Here is a 16,019-nt window from a genome sequence, read left to right as displayed (position 1 = left end):
ATATCAAACTGACACTACATGCCTGTTTATAGAGTGTAAATTTAAACTCCTTCCCTGATTCCCTCTCCCTCCTATCTCACTCCTCCTATACTCACGCGCCCATTCAGAGAGCTGGACCACCATACTTATCAGCCCTCCTGGAATGAGGTAAATAATTTCTTTCCCCTCTTCCTGCACGAGAGCCGAGCTGCTCCTGCTTCCACTGTACTCGCAGTATTTATCCCGTTACCTGTAAGCTTGTACCGAATGTGGTTTTACACACAAACCAAAATATGAGCACACGTGTTATACACACGTACTTTCACGTAAACACACTCTGACGTGCGCACAAACACGTCGTCCCTGGGAAGTAGATTAATGAGCGGTGGCTGAGATTAATCTGCAGCAATAGGCTGGCACAGTCAACCACGGCTTTGATGAATGGGAGCTTAAACTGCAACTGTACGCACACAGACAAGCACACACAACACACACGCACACACACACCAATCTGACATAATGGTGCACAGACACAGATCCTGCAGGAATTTGCTTCATTGTGCAGGTGGTGCTGGAATGCCATGCTACTTATGGCTGCGTGGGGCAGAGAGGCATCAGAGAATTAACCCTCCTCATGCCTCAGACTTCTCAAATGCTATTTTTCCGGCCCCCCGACGTGTTTTGGCAGCCGGTTTATTCTGGTGCACGGATGCATTTCTCTTCTCTTCAGGTAAATTCTCGATACCTCCGCCTCTGGGGATGAATGTCACCGAGCTGCTTCTGGCAAAACTGAAGTCCAAACCTGCATCACACTCTGTCAAACACGGGATAACAAGGAATGCGAGTGTCTTGCCGCCATGTTCAATAGGACCCCCCCTCCCCCGTCCCTTTCAAGAAAGAAAAGCAAGATAACAGCGTTGGATGCAGCTTGCTGGCGATGACAAAACACAGCTACACAACAGCACAGGGCCAATTCCTTCACGGGTCTGCACTGTGATGGTGCACAGCTTGAAGTCCTTCAAGTAAATGGCGGCTGATTGTCCCAGTCACAGAGTTGCTTGTAGCCCCTCAGGCTCAAAAGGCTACACCTGTGATCCGATGCTAATGCTTACTGCTGCAGGAGGCTGGTTATGATCCCAGAGAGAGGCCGGGGTTCAGTGTATAAGTAACGAAGCTGGTCGTGGAGAGACACAATTGCACACACAGACACACAGACACACACCCACACGGATAATAAGCCGCCTCGACTCTCGACTCATCGCTCAGCGGCCGCCTCATGCTGATTTCACCACCACTGATCTATTTCCGTGTGCCGATCATTACACCGCACCTCTGCTGGTTAGCCGCAGCCAGCATCATCTGGCACTGGGAACAGAGAGACGTTTACTGGGGAGCTAACTGGCTGCTCTGAGTCTAACGACCACAGACTTCCATGGTTACTTTACGAGGTCGACTGACTGTGAACTACAGAAAGTTATCATCTTGACATATGGAAGAAATCACGAGGATTTAATGATCAGAGCTGATTTGACGAAAACCTTTAGATAAGTTAAGATGTGATTGAAACAAACAGCAATGAAACTGTAATGCAAACTTTCATTTTAATATGTAACATAACCGCCATGGTATTAAAAAATATTTTTGCATCTTTCAACAGAATCACGATGTTTAATTTGTAAATTATGGTCAGTTAGAGTCGATTAGATTATTAAGCTCAGTTTGCATTGGGGCATGGATGTGACTGACAGCTAGTACCGTCCAATGGGTGCAGGTCGCAGGTGTTGGTGGGCGTGCACTGTCCTCGAGATCCAGTCAGGCTCCTCCCCTTGCTACACCACAATATTGTTACTAAACTGGAGGCTTCCAAACTGCTGTGGATTTCACTTGGCTGCAGCGTGCTACCTCGCTAGCGCCCCCTACACAACCAGGAAGTTGTGATAGTGGAAGTTTATAGCACTCCTCCTCCTCCAGTGAATGAGGAGAGAGCAAACTAGAGAGGAAGTAAAGACAATATCCTAGATGTTAGTAAATGTTAATTTCTGCAGCCCACAAACATCCTGGAAAGAAAGACAGAACACAACCCCGGGCAGAGGGCCGGTCTCTGGAGATAAACTCTCTTCTCGTGGGTCGGAGAGTGATGATTGAGGGGGATTACTTCTGCATAACTTTAGCATGAGATTGTTTTCTAGGAAAAAAACCTGCATAAAACCTCTGTTCTCCTGTGATTGATGGGATTTTAGTTTTATTCTTAGTGGATTTTATTTCTCTTCATACTGTGTCTTTAAATGATGAACTGCTTCTATTTACCAGATGTAAAACAGTCTGCGTTGAGACGATATAAGAATAAAGATGCCTCGCTGTGCTTCCCCCCCAAACCCCCCCTGCCTTACCCCTCTGAGGCTTTGCCAGGTGACATAGCTTAAGTCATATTTCACATACATGATATTGATTTCAAACATATTACCCAGCTCCCATAATAAATCATAAATCTCAGCCTTTGTACGGGTTTAACAAACAATGCTGCTCCGGCTCTGAATGTCGTTTGTAAAGATTAAAGTCGTGAAGAAGGAAACAGAAGCAGCAGCAGAGTTAAAACTGCAATAAGAAATAATCTGCACACAAGACTTTGGGCTTCACCGAGGTTCTGCCTGGTCAGAGCTTCTCCTTCCTCAGCCTACTGGTGAATCAAAGAGATTGTCTTCAAATAAATGTCCTTTCTCTCATCATCATTCTATTTGTCCTCACTTGTTACCTTCGCCAAGCCGCAGCAAAATGTCCCAGTTCAGAACATTGATCCATTCATCTTTTTATCCAGTTAATTTTGCTTTGTTTTAATTTGCTGCTTTCACATTTTTTATTTGTTTCCTTTTAATTTAGTCTCGTGTATTTAATGTCCCTGTACAGCACCTTGAATCCAACTCCAATAAAATGTCCCTTGACTTGTTTGTTGGTTTGTTGGTTTATTTGTTTGTCAGCGAAAGTGTCCTGCCAAAGTTGAATGGAGGAATCGGGGATCAAACCACCGACCTTTAGTGGTTAGTGTACGACCCGCTCTACCTCCTGCAGCCCCCCCCCCCAGACACACACACACACTATGAGTGTTTGCTTCATAAAGACTCACAACCATACGCCTTTGTGCAGCCGCTCCACTCTGTGAGTCTCTCACTCTCTCTGAAGATTAACTTCCAAACTCTCCACATCGAAAAAACAAAGACGTCATTTTTTTAAACAGCTAATCAGAGGAACAGTGGTTAATTTTATATCACACATTGCTATATAATCACCTTGCCAATGGCATCATTAAGCAACGATTCCCTCAGTCTGCGGATGATAACCCCCCCCCCCCCCCCCCCCCCCCCCCGAAAACAGCTCATCACCATCGAGCGGCTCAGATTTCTCTTTTGGAAATTAACTGAACACAATGGGCGCCAGCGGAGCCGTTTAGTGGCCCGAGAGTTGATTCCAGGCCATGTTAGTCCCTTTGTCTCGTTTATCCGACGCCTCTTCCTCCATTACACAGCAGCGATTTTATGACAGCAGTCTGGTGCCTGCAGAATTCATTGCCTCATCACTCACGAACTGTTTAGGCCTTGTTTCTGTTTGTCCTGGTCTGGTTTTTGAATAACAGCCACCCTCACCTTTCGTCCCTTTCCTGCGGCCGATCGAATATATACATGTTGTCCCCAGCGTGAGACCGTCCAGGGGACGAGGGGTCTCGACCCGTCGCCGCTCGGGTCGCTTTGATTTTAAAGAGGAGAGATGATGGATCCAGAGACAGAAGGAGTCGAACACAGACCTTTAGAAGGAGTGAATTGATACAGTGGGAGCTTCTGGAGACTCTTCATTAAACTGCTAATATTTCAGGCTATTAATTATTCAGGATTAGGGCTTATGACACCGTACATCAGTGGACATTATGAGGCCGGTTATTCATTCTTCCGAGTTCTCCTGCGAGAGAGAAAACAGTTTCAGAGATGGACGGAGGGAGAAACATTTAAGTCCCACTTCCGCCGTTACACACACACATCTCCTTTCACACAGGTACATAAACACCTGCCTGTAGAGAAGCATTCCATTTAAACATTATAGTTATATTATAACTACTTATTTCTTTTGTCTTTCCAGCTTCTACAGATCGTCTACATTTGGTTATATAGCTGTAGAAGCAGGACACACTGAATTCACGCTGCAGTGCCAGTTTTTTTAATCTATTTATCAAAACCTATTTGTGAATTATGCAGCCAGGGGCGACGCCGGAGGGTGGCCAGAGGTGGCATAGCCCCCCCCCCCCCCCCCGGAGAAATTTACTTGTTTTGAAGTCAATCAAACGACCAACGGAGATCCCTAAAGCGACGCAGATAACAACAAAGAAACAAAACATAACAAACAACTTCAAAGCAACACAAAAGGACGACAATTTAATGCAAAAACGTGAAGTTGTTTGTAGTTAATCTGTGTCAGGGTTTATGTTTACAGATATGAAAGCTTTTCTTTTAATGTCCATATGTTTTGTTGTTTTTGTGTTTACCCTTTACTTTATTACTATTTATGAATGTGTCCATCAGCCCTATTTTCTTATATTGGCTCCATGTGTGTGGGATCTTCCACGTTCACATTTGTACTTGTTTTATAACTGTGCCCCCCCCCCCGCCCCCCGTTCTATGCAGCCAAACTCTACAGCTGCATCTCATTCTGCCTTTGTGAGTTTTTCAGAGACTCTGGATTTCAACAATGTGATGTAATGGTCTTATCTGACAGAAGACATGTAACTTAATCATGACTCACACTTTCTTTCCTCTTACCTCCCTCCTGCTTTTCACGACCTCAGTCATCACACCTTTTGTGCCGAAGACATCTCAGTGTCAGAAAGTGTGTGTTTGAGCTGTTCTCTCACCAAAAGAGCTTTGTCCTGTTAATTACGACAGATTAGGGACTAATATCTAATTATGCCTTAATATGCTTTAATGCATTTTTAATGACATCTAAGTGTTAAAGTGAGATTTGCCGCGGCCCCTGTTGGGGGTAGGAGGTGAGGACCGAGAGGAGGACCGGGTTTCTTGGCAGCAGAGGCTGCAGGGAGGAGGAAGGGAAACATTGATTTCTTTGGCCGAGGTTACAGGAGCCTTGCAGGGAGGCAGCTGCTGCATACTGAAGTCATTCACCGTTAAGACGATGCACTCGCACTGATACGCAGTAAAACTCTTTTCCCCCCCTTCGCCACTGTTTTATGTCAGGGGAGGGGAGGACACAAATGTCTGTTTGAATTATGATCTGAAATAGAGAGTATTTGCTACTTTATGAAGGGACGACTACGGTGCCAAGACAAGTGAGATTGAGCACCGCTGGCAGCTGAAAGGGGGGTGAGGAGTCGGTTGTGGACAGAAGAGACAGCCTAAACCGTTAAAGTCTGGAACGTCCAATGATAGGAAACCAAAAAAGAATCAGACACATATGTAGATGCACATGAACGTACGGGTACTGATGTTCCAGGGTCACAGCTGCTGTGCGACAACACGCTGCACAAATAGACATTCTCAGATGTTTTCATCCTGGTTTGTTTGTCTACACACTTGTTCCCCACAACAAATTTCCATTCATCGTTTGTTTCCCCCCCCCCCCTTGTTTAGTTTAATAAGCCTCGGGAACGGGAAAAAAAGAAGAATATCTGCATAATATCTCAGATTGATTGGGATGCAAATTGCCTTGTGAGCCAAATTGGTGTGGCTTGGCCTCTTTTAATTGGGTTCTGTTAATTACGCTCGATGTGAAGACAAACTGAATTACTTGCAGGTTTTTTGTGCATGTCATTATCTCCTAATTGTGCCAGTAGGGCAGCGTGTGCGAGTACAGTATGTGCATCGCATATTTGAGTTAACCCCTTCCTCTCCTGCAGGACGCCGGGAAAAAATCATTACAGCTCAATAACAAACACAGGTCATTAAGTTAATGCATCATTAGGAAGGCAAGTTTTAATGTTTTAATTACTGAAAGACTAATAAGAGAAAATATAATTTATTTACAGACTTTAAGTGAATGCATTAGGCTTGTCAGCAACACTGAGGGATTTAATCTTAAAGTTAGATTCATTTTAGTTAATTAGATGTGAACCTCATGAGAAATTCCACCTGAGGAACGACTGGATGACTGCACCTGACATGATTTCTCTTTTATGAGATAAACTCTGCACAGATATAATAAGAGGAGGGTCGTTAGCAGTGTTTTAAAGACATAATGTTAAAAACAACTAAATCTGTTTCTAACCCTAACCCATGTTTAGTTTTACTTTTGTACTTGTTTTATCCAGAAAGTTTCTAACAACTTTCAAACACATACAAATATCAATTTTGTTCAAGGTCGCCTTTAGTTGCATCATATCCACTTTGCCTTCAGCTTTTTTAGCCAATTAGCCACTTAGCTGCTTTTACCTTCCACTGTTCTTTATCCATCGCTCGCCCAGTAAATCTAAAACATACACGGGGGAACCAAGCAATCCAAAGAGATTATGGAACAAGTCCCGTGATCCCGTTCTGCTTAGCGGCATCATCAAACACTTTCATTAGTGTTTGGATTGAGAAGCCCCTAGTGGCCAAAGTAACAAATTATTCACGTTGTAATCTAAATATGTTTAATCTAGATTAGTCCCTCAAGTGATTGATTTGTTATCAAGAAGGCCAAAGAAACAACAACTTCCACTCCACCTCAAATGAGAAGGAAACTAAATAAAACTTTTCCTTCTACTTGGTGAAGCAGAGGTTCACCAACCACGCAATGAACTGTGGATCATCTCCCGGACCCCGAAGCTGCAGATGAGAAATATGTGCGAGTTGAGCTGAAGAGATTCATATTTTCACCCCATTAAACAGACGATGTTAAATCTCTGAACCCGCCGCGTAAACGTATAACAGTCAAAATGCATCAAAGGGTAAAACGGGAGAGCGAGTCGTTACGCCACTCGTCACGACCACCGGGCGATTGACCCCAGCAGCCAGTCGGCGAGTCGGGGAGGTCCACGACAGCGACAGATAAACATATTAATACGATCAGTCGTGCACTGAGAGACTGAGTGCACGCCAATTAATGGTCGTCTGTTGCTATGCGGAGAGCAGTGTGGAGGTGACCTTGAGGAGCCTCGTTAGCGGAGTGATTGACGTGGCGACTGTTGCAAGTGGAAATGCCGACACTGGGGGGGGGGGGGAGGCCGGGTGGCAGGACCACAGGCGGCCGTGGGAGCAGAGTGCACCTGGGATGTTACGGATGAGATCGAGACGAGAATAAATGGCGGCAGAGTTAAATGAAAGAGACGATTTACTTTTTTACTGCAAACTTGATTTGAATATTATGGTTGTCAAAGTTGTGGGTTTTTCTAAACTCGTGTCAAAAGGAAAGAACTGGACCTGATTAAGATGCAGAAACTGAACCGTGAGCTGTTTCCAGACGTAAACTCTTTGCTCCAGTTGTTTCAAGAACCTGAAACGCACCTGTGATGTCGTGCTGTGTGAAGGAGTCGCTGTAGATCTGGTGCTGATTGGGACAATGCTTCTTCAGCCACTTGCACACGTCCTGTTGGGTCCACAGGGCCACGGGCTTGGACAGCTTCACGTACCCCGGCTGCAAAACAGACAAACATCACAATTCAGAAACTCTCACAGACACTAGCTAATAAAATGTCGTTTAACATGTGTTTTCCACCGATTGGCCAGAGTGAAGTCATGTGACACCTTTATGGGGCCTGGATTCCTCCATCAGGCTGATTGTGTTGTGTAATATTTACTCGCTGCTCTAGGACATTGACTCTGAAAAGATCACTAAAGTTTTAATCTTGGTTGTAATACTAATAACAAAACTCCAGGATAGTCAATAAAGAGACAGTTATACAATCTGAAGAGTTTTATTCCTGCATCCGTCAAACTGTAGTTAAAAGGTAAAAATTAAAACCTGATCCATTTTGTAATTTAATTGAAAAGAGTTTGAAAGGAAGGAAAAAAGAACAGAAGAGGAATTTGAACCGGACCAGAGTGGTGAGAAGATGAGAACAATTTGTTTTTTCCTGTGAGCGATAGAAGAGTAAATTTGGCCCAGTTTGTTAGGTTTGTTTGGACGATGAGTTTTGGTTTAATGGTGCACAGCCTCTTCCCAGCATTGAAGTACCCTGGGAAGATTTAAATATGAATAAGTCTGATGTTGTTTACAATTCTGTTTTTCTCACTAAATCACATTGTAAACATCCTTCAGGCCTGAGAAGTGCATCGGCGAGGTCGTCCTGCTGCAGCGCTGGACTGTTATTGGAACATTTTCCTCAGAACCAACAGCAAGCGATGTTGTTTTGCACTGATTTCATTTAAAAATCAACAAAATAGAAAAACTAGAAACAAACCATTAAATTCTGGGGACAACTAGAGTAAACCCTGCCTCCTCCATGTTAGTTATAGGGTATGCACCAAGCGAAAAGTAAGCATGCATGTTAAATACAAACATTTCAGGTAACAGTATGTTTTTTAGTTATTTGATGCGATAAAAACAAGGTAAAATGTCATGATTGACAGCTGAGACTGACTCCTGATTGGTCGAACACGTCGGCTACCGTGCAGACTCAGACTCCAAATGCATCTGCAGGATATTTTGGATTAATTTCTACATATGCAGTCGATGACAGATACTAATACAAACAGAGGCTGATCCAAGACTTGCTCGGCCACTGTGGGGTCAGAAATAATCGGTTCTATTAGTATCTGACTGTACACACATAAAGTACATACAGATGTGTACATATACACATGTCTACTGCTCTGGAAACACTTCCACAGGAGGTGGTTTGGCAGCCGCCTGCTGAAGGGGCTGCTCTTGAAACTGCTGGTAATGCTTTTGATTTTGATTGTGGGGCGACTAAAATTACAAACACACAGAGAGAGAGAGAGAGGGAGAGAGAGAGAGAGAGAGAAAGAGAGCGAGAAAGAGAGTGGTGATTAAAATTTCACATCCACTCCACTCCACTCCAGCCTGCTCCCCCCCGCTGCAGCGTGGCGTGGCATAGCAATGGCCGCCCTGCTCCCCTCTCTCGCAGGAGCAGGTACACGGCAGCGCCTCCTCTGCTCTGCCTCGTTGCTCCTCACCCCATCGCACAACTCTCACCCATATTCAATCTTCCTCTGTCCCTGGCAGATCTATCACATTGTCTTTCTTCCCCCCCAACCCCCCTCCCACACATATTGTAACTTTCATCTGCCGCTCTCTCTATACATCTCACCTGTTTCTTATTATTAAGGTACTACACCTCACTCCCCACCTTCCCTGCGCCTCCTTCCCACTCACCCACCATCCTGGTGAGAAAGAGAAATTGGGGGAGACGTACTTGCTTGTTTGGGCATATGGTCTGAAATCCCCCTGCAGGTAGGCGAAGTGACAGACAGCCAAAGCTGGCAGGTCGGCGGGCGAGGCCAGGCCACCGCTCTTAATGCGATTGCTTGGCAGCCTGTGCGGATGGATGCTGAGTCTGCAGGGAGCGGTGGCAGCCGTATCACAGGAAGAGACCACATTAACCATTAAACACAGCTCCACTCAATGCTAATTAACCCCGACTAGGAGCCAGAGGCGACAACAGAGAGAGCGAGGGCCACGGTGTGGAAGGAGTGGAGGGACAGAGGAGAGGAGAGGAGTGTCTGCTGCAGAGAGGTGAGTGTGAATAATGGCGGGACTGACAGATGAGGCAGAGGAAGTGAGAAAAAAATAAAAGCTCCAGGAGTGGATGCAGCAGAGTTTGACACAGGAGACCCTCTAATTTTCCTACGAACCACATTTGTGAGTCAATGGACATCTGGTTTTACATTCTGCACCGAATTAGCCCGGTAGCTGTGTTCCCGGTGCAATAGGTGAGCCGGTGGCTTCCTGCCTGGCTGCGGAGCCAGAGAGGCTGGAGAGTGAAACAGCAGAGGGGGGGGGGGGGGGGGGGGAGAACAGTCCTTCTCAAAGAGCTCCACATAGACTCCGCGCCAATTAGAGATTTGAGTGACAGCGGCGGGGTGAGAGAAGAAGAAGCCGCCTTTATTTTCTAAGTGGAAGACATCTGGGAGCAGGCGCACACACACACCCACACACACCCACACACACACACACACACAACCACATGTGCAGCACAGGCACTTAAACACCTACACTGTATGAATACAACGTATGCAAACACACACACACACAAAAACAAATCCTTTTCCACATGAGCCAACGTGTGTTGGTTGTGTCCTTGGCTTTAATTGATATCTGAAAGCCCAGTGCAGCTCGCGGTGTTCTCCACGTTACCTTGGCAACGGAGCAAGGACAACCTCAAAAATTAAAGACAAAGAAGGAAGCCTTCGGGGGGGTGGGGGTGGGGGGGGGGGGTGGTGTGTGCACGAACGAGAGCAACACGCACCAGAGTCTGAAATAAACATCCAGCACATTAACGACCACGGTGGAGAAACCATCACATACATAATGAAGCATGTAATCGTACTTATTATTATACTGGGAGGAGTTTAAAGATCCAGTATGAATGTTCTCGGCTGAATTAATCAAGATTTTAAGCAATAATACCGTTTACTGGAAATACAGGGAAAAAAGAGGAGCTGGGAGGAGAAGAGCACTGGGAGGCGTCAGGGAGACAAACACCATGTGTCAGAGTGTGTGAACTTGGCAGGAGGAGAAGTACAACCCCCCCCCATGGTTTTCATTTTGGCATCGGAGATCGTGGAGCTGATTGTCGGGTCAAACGGCTTTTTACACTCAATAAAATATGTTAGTAAAGAAGCAGATTTAAAGACATTGGTTGTCAATGTATTCAGATTTTTCACCGGCTGCAGAGATTCCTTTAGTTTTTCAGAGTTTTGTGAGTCACCAAAATGTTTGACCTCAACCTCGGACTTCTCCCCGGACACAAGAAGTGGGCAGAGTTCATTGAGTGTGCAAATGCAAAACAAGAAACTCAAACTGCAATGAGCTGTAGCTCCAGAGCGAATCACATTACAGCCGCGGAGCCGCCTTCATTACGAGCACTGATCAAAAACAACAGAATCCCATTTCTCTTTTCTTCAGCTCGAGAAAAAAACAACGAGTTGAGACGTGGCGCTGCCGAGTGCGTGAGGAACATCGGGGGTAAACTCTGAGTTAACAGCGTTATTTCAAAGAGACTAAAGGTGTGATGTTTATTTCATGAGACAATCGAGTTAGTGAAGTGGAGTTTTTGAACTTTAGCTTTTTTTCAGATGTTTAGAAAAAGTGTAAAAATGCTGCTTTCTTGTGTGCACGTCCGGGTGTTGAGAATAAAAAAGTCTTTTAGACTGTTTGCATTTCAACAGTCGAGCGCTGAGGATCACTGAGGTCAAATTAACAGACATTGCTGCAAACTAACAGACACACAAATACACAAAAAACACAACCTCATGGGCGCAGGCAGGGGACAAAGACTGGTGAGCCGGAGACGTCTGGTTTTTCCCTCCCTCTCTCTCCATGTTGGTTTTATTCTATTTAACAACACACGCAGGTGAATCCCGACGTGACACACGTAATATTTTAACAGTCAGTCAATCAAAAAGGAAAGACCGCTGGAAACAACAAACATCCGTCAGTCACACGATGCAATGTGGTTTCCTCTGCAGGTGGGTTCAGACCTGAGGTGCATCTTAAAACACATCTATGCAAATACCAGGAAACTAAAAAAAATAACTAAATCCGAATCTCCCGTCTCATCTTTTCATGAGTGCACAACAAAAAACAGAGACACTGCCCTTCCTGTTCCGACAAGTTGGTGGAGAGAACAAACGTCACATTATGATAAAGAAGGGATAAGCAGTGACAAGCAGATTCAGAGACGCCTTTATGGTTTTGTCCGTGAGCAGTATTTTCGCCAATTAGACATTTTTAAATCACCAACTTTCACTAGAGACCAAAACTCAGTCTTTTAAAGTAATAAAAAAAAAAAAAAAAAAATCCCCCAGCCCCACTCAAATCAGTGAGTTTGGGCTCACACATCTCAGTCATGCATTTATAAAAAAAAGGAGCATGAAAAACTGCAGCCTTTCAGACAATCATACAGTTGAACCAGCATCTCTATAAAAAAACATTTTAACAAGAATGCATTAGTTTTAACAAGCTGTACCTAATAAACTGGCCTCTGAGTGTATACTGCTTATTAATGCTAAACACGGGGGGCTAAAGTAAAAGGAAATGTTAAAGTGTTGCACAGAAATTCAACCCAGACTCTTGTTACCCCCCCTCCCAATTTATACTATAAATATTAAAGAGCAGCAGAGGATCACTAATATCCTGGAGCTGCTCACATCAAACCATTCGCTGTTACACAGCACCCTCTAGTGTCCCTGAGCACACACTGCTGCCTCTGAGCATCGAGAGGCGCAGGTGGGGGGGGGGGGCCTCCGCCGCCATTAGTGTCATGTTGACTGAGTGAATGTCTGTTTGAGACACGGAGCCCAGTGTCGTCCGTCCCCGTCCCCGTCCCCACCACTCGGCTCATTAACAGCTCTGGCATGGCCTCTCTCGCTCCCGTCGCCCTCGGCCTCGTTCTATTTCTCCAGGCCGGAGCTGGAAGGAGATGAAAATCCCCTTGTATTAATTAATCTGTTACATACAGGAACAGGGGGATGAGAAAGAGATAGGTCCATGTGTGTGTGTGTGTGTGTGTGTGTGTGTGTGTATGGACGGGGCCGAGCTGTGGACGGCTGACCAGAGATCAGCACACCATGCCCGTTGACTTAATAAGCCTTTCATAAAGAGGCCTCTGTTTGAAATTGGATTTGGACACATCAAAGTAAAGAACACGTGACCTCTTCCCTCGAGGGGTCGCGACCTTGGGATTCGACAGGGGTCCATAAAGCACCAAAACAAAAACATCTCCACCTTGGGCTTGGTATTGATTATGGCGGAGACGAGCTGATTCGTTAAGGATGTTAAGGCTTTCCACTGAGTCCTTATGCTTCATGTTTAATAAATGGCTGAACCACGGCGTTGATTGCAAAATCCATCCGAGCGCAGGAGTCAGCTTTAATCACAGATTTGAAAATGAAGCCTAACTGCTGATGTGATGAGCTGAAGGGCCCTGGAGTGTGGTGGGCACTGAGGCCCCTGGGTTTATTACAGCTCGCGCATTTATTAGGAGCTAATTTAGGGATCATTAAAAAATTAAGCTCAACATGAAAATCAAATCTTTGTCGTAGTCAGCGATCCTGATGCAACAGGGGAGATCAATCCTTAAAGCTATTTGCGTGGGAACCAGGAGTTCATAGTAGAAATATAAAGTTCCAGAAGGTGGCATGAAATGTGCTGAGCCATCATTAATGAGTTAACTTCACACTTGATGGGGAAACTTTAAAATTTTAGATTTTTGACAAATGTAATATTCTTTTCTACCGTATTGTAGAAAAGAATATTAGCACTTTATTTTAACAAACAACAATAAAGTTACAGAAGCGGTTAGACAATGTTATAAATTATGTTTAAATAATACAATTTTATAAAAAATATAATGTTTGGATGTTAAAGCAGTAACAGATGTACAATTCACTCTAGCAGTGGATCTACGATGGCGTCCAGGCTCATGAGGTTAGATCGTCAGTCAAATCTGGGCTTGGTTTTGTAAATTGCTATCAATAAAATCTTAAAATCAATATAACAACAGACAGGAAGCCGATGCAGCGAGGCCAGAATTAATGTTACGTGGTCCCAATTTTGAACCAGTAATAATTCTATAGCATTTTGGACCAAATGAAGGTGAAGCAGGAGAGTAAAACCAATATAAAGAATTATTATAATATACAGAAATCTACATGTGTAATAAATATGTCCTGTGCAACCCTGTGTTCATCAGTTAATCTTTGGGATTTACTTTATTGGAATAAACAGGAATGGAAAACATGAGAGAATCAATAAGATGAACAATCAATAAAACTACGAGGACCTGTGGACAAATCTGTGACTGAGCCGTTAGCACCACAATGATACTTTAAATCATGTTTACTGATGATCTGACCTGAGAGCAGTGTATCGATGGAGAACATTAATGGATCCTGGATCAGTACAACATGCTCATATTTCTCAAAGTAAAGAAATAAAAGTACTGCAGTGACCCCCGAGTATCAGCCCTCATTGGATCTGTGTATCTTTAGATATTGTAGTTTTACAGACACTTGTTTATCTCAAAATAAAATGAGTGAATATCATTTAGAAATGTCAAAAGTCAAGATTCTCATTGAGCGACCTTAAAAAGAAATGTCAAAGGGCCAAATATTTGTCAAAAAGGTAATTTTTGGAGTGTTGGGATATCAAAATTTACATTTTACGATCAAAACTAACAAAGTTAGCTTGGCAATCAAATCCAGAACTTTATTCTAATTCCTCACATTTTCCCTTTCAACCTGATTCAGTGTCATATTAGAAAAGCTGCCGTTTCTGTGACTTCATCATTTAAGAGCAAACATCTCACCGAGCACTTAATTAAAATCGAGCGTTAATAAATACTATCTGGCCCGAGGCTGCGGGACTGAGGATGGATTACAGTTTCATACAATTACAGTCTTCATGCACTTGATCTATTGAATTTCCCTCAGAAGAGAGAAAGTCTCCCTCTTAAGTGCAACGCAGACACACAACGCAGACACACAACGCAGACACACAACGCTGAGACCGAGGCTCCTGCCGCTGATACACTGCTTCCCTCCAGGTGTCTAATGCAACTCACGCGTCTGCTTCAAAGAGAATAACCCTGAGATCTAAAGTCACATCATGAAACCACAGCAGATAGCGTGTGATACCGATACTTGTCACCTCAGAACTACCACATGCTAACGTAGAGGATCATCTCCGCTATCTTTAAGTGTGTGTCTGTGTGTGTGTGTGTGTGTGTGTGTGTGTGTGTCAGTCCTATTCCCCTCCCACTGTCCACGGCCTATTTCCGTATATGAAGTAAGGAATTCATTCTGGGATGCTGATGAGCTGTTTGATCTATTATCAGAACCACTGAGGCCGAGCTGAGCCTGAAACAAACATCTCGTGTTTTACTGTTTATTCCCAGTTTGAGTCTTTGTCTGAACTGGAGATGTTGATGTGTGGAAACTGTGGGATTAGTGGGTTTATTATTATTGTTTTGTGTGATTTTTTTGTGTCAGAACGAGGATGTTTGTGTCGATGTTTTTGTAATTTGACCACAAATACAATCAAATCAGTTAAGAGGTGAAACACCACAGTGCAAACAGGTCAATGGCTCCGTGAGGCTTCAATAACAAAGCTCTACATGTTTACTGGGAGTAAGTTTAAACCCAACTAACCCAGTTAGGCATATTAACATGTTCATCTTCAACATCTTCACACAACAACCTCACGTTTTACTACAGTTTTTCCTCAGAATACTAATAAACACATTGTACACAACCACAACAGAAAACTCTATGTACATCAGGAAGCGTTTATCTTCTAGAGCCAGAACTCAGCCGTCAGTAGAACAAACTGTTTACACCTGAACGCTAATTTTGCTAAATGTGTAAATAAGCAACTGTTTACAAACAGTTGTTATGTTTTCACCAGAACAACTTCATTATCATCTTGACTACATGTTTTTTTGTTTAAAGCTTGTTCTGCTGCCCCCCAGTGGCCGAAAGATGAATGATTCAGGATCGAGACTAGATAATAAAGTTTGTGCAGTTTAGACACATTAAAAAAGTTTTTAATGTTCGACTGAAACTTCAGATTGAGGGATATATTCATGTAGGTGTTTTATTGACTTTGTTACTTTATGATACAACTTAGGCTTTATGTGTTTAAAAGACATTCAGCCTCTACTGCTTATATTAGACTAGAAAATTACAGGATTTTAATTGAAGTGAATTTGAAAGGCAATGTACCTTGAATATATTTCCCTTACAAACTCATCTGTAAAACTCATATCAAATGTATGTGCTGTCGAGTCATAGAATAAAAAACAGGATTTGATCCCGAAATAAAATAATCCAGAGGGACATGAGAGAAGACGGTTGAAAAGATCTACTTTTCATGAGAATTATCAA

General features: G+C 43.7%; 1 protein-coding gene across 2 annotated transcripts in view; it reads right to left on the bottom strand.

The window, feature by feature from the left end:
- Positions 1 to 16,019, bottom strand: part of samd12 (sterile alpha motif domain containing 12) — an 86,285-nt gene that overhangs the window by 53,492 nt on the left and 16,774 nt on the right. For both annotated transcript variants that reach the window (XM_062410586.1, XM_062410585.1), the window contains exon 3: positions 7,458 to 7,587. In XM_062410586.1, the coding sequence (XP_062266570.1) occupies positions 7,458 to 7,587 (130 nt within the window). The remainder of the gene's footprint in view (positions 1 to 7,457; positions 7,588 to 16,019) is intronic.

Source organism: Platichthys flesus, chromosome 17 (assembly GCF_949316205.1).
Source record: "Platichthys flesus chromosome 17, fPlaFle2.1, whole genome shotgun sequence".
Lineage (NCBI taxonomy): Eukaryota > Metazoa > Chordata > Actinopteri > Pleuronectiformes > Pleuronectidae > Platichthys > Platichthys flesus.
The sequence above is the reverse complement of the archived record's forward strand: the minus strand, read 5'-3'. Positions and strand labels throughout refer to the sequence as shown.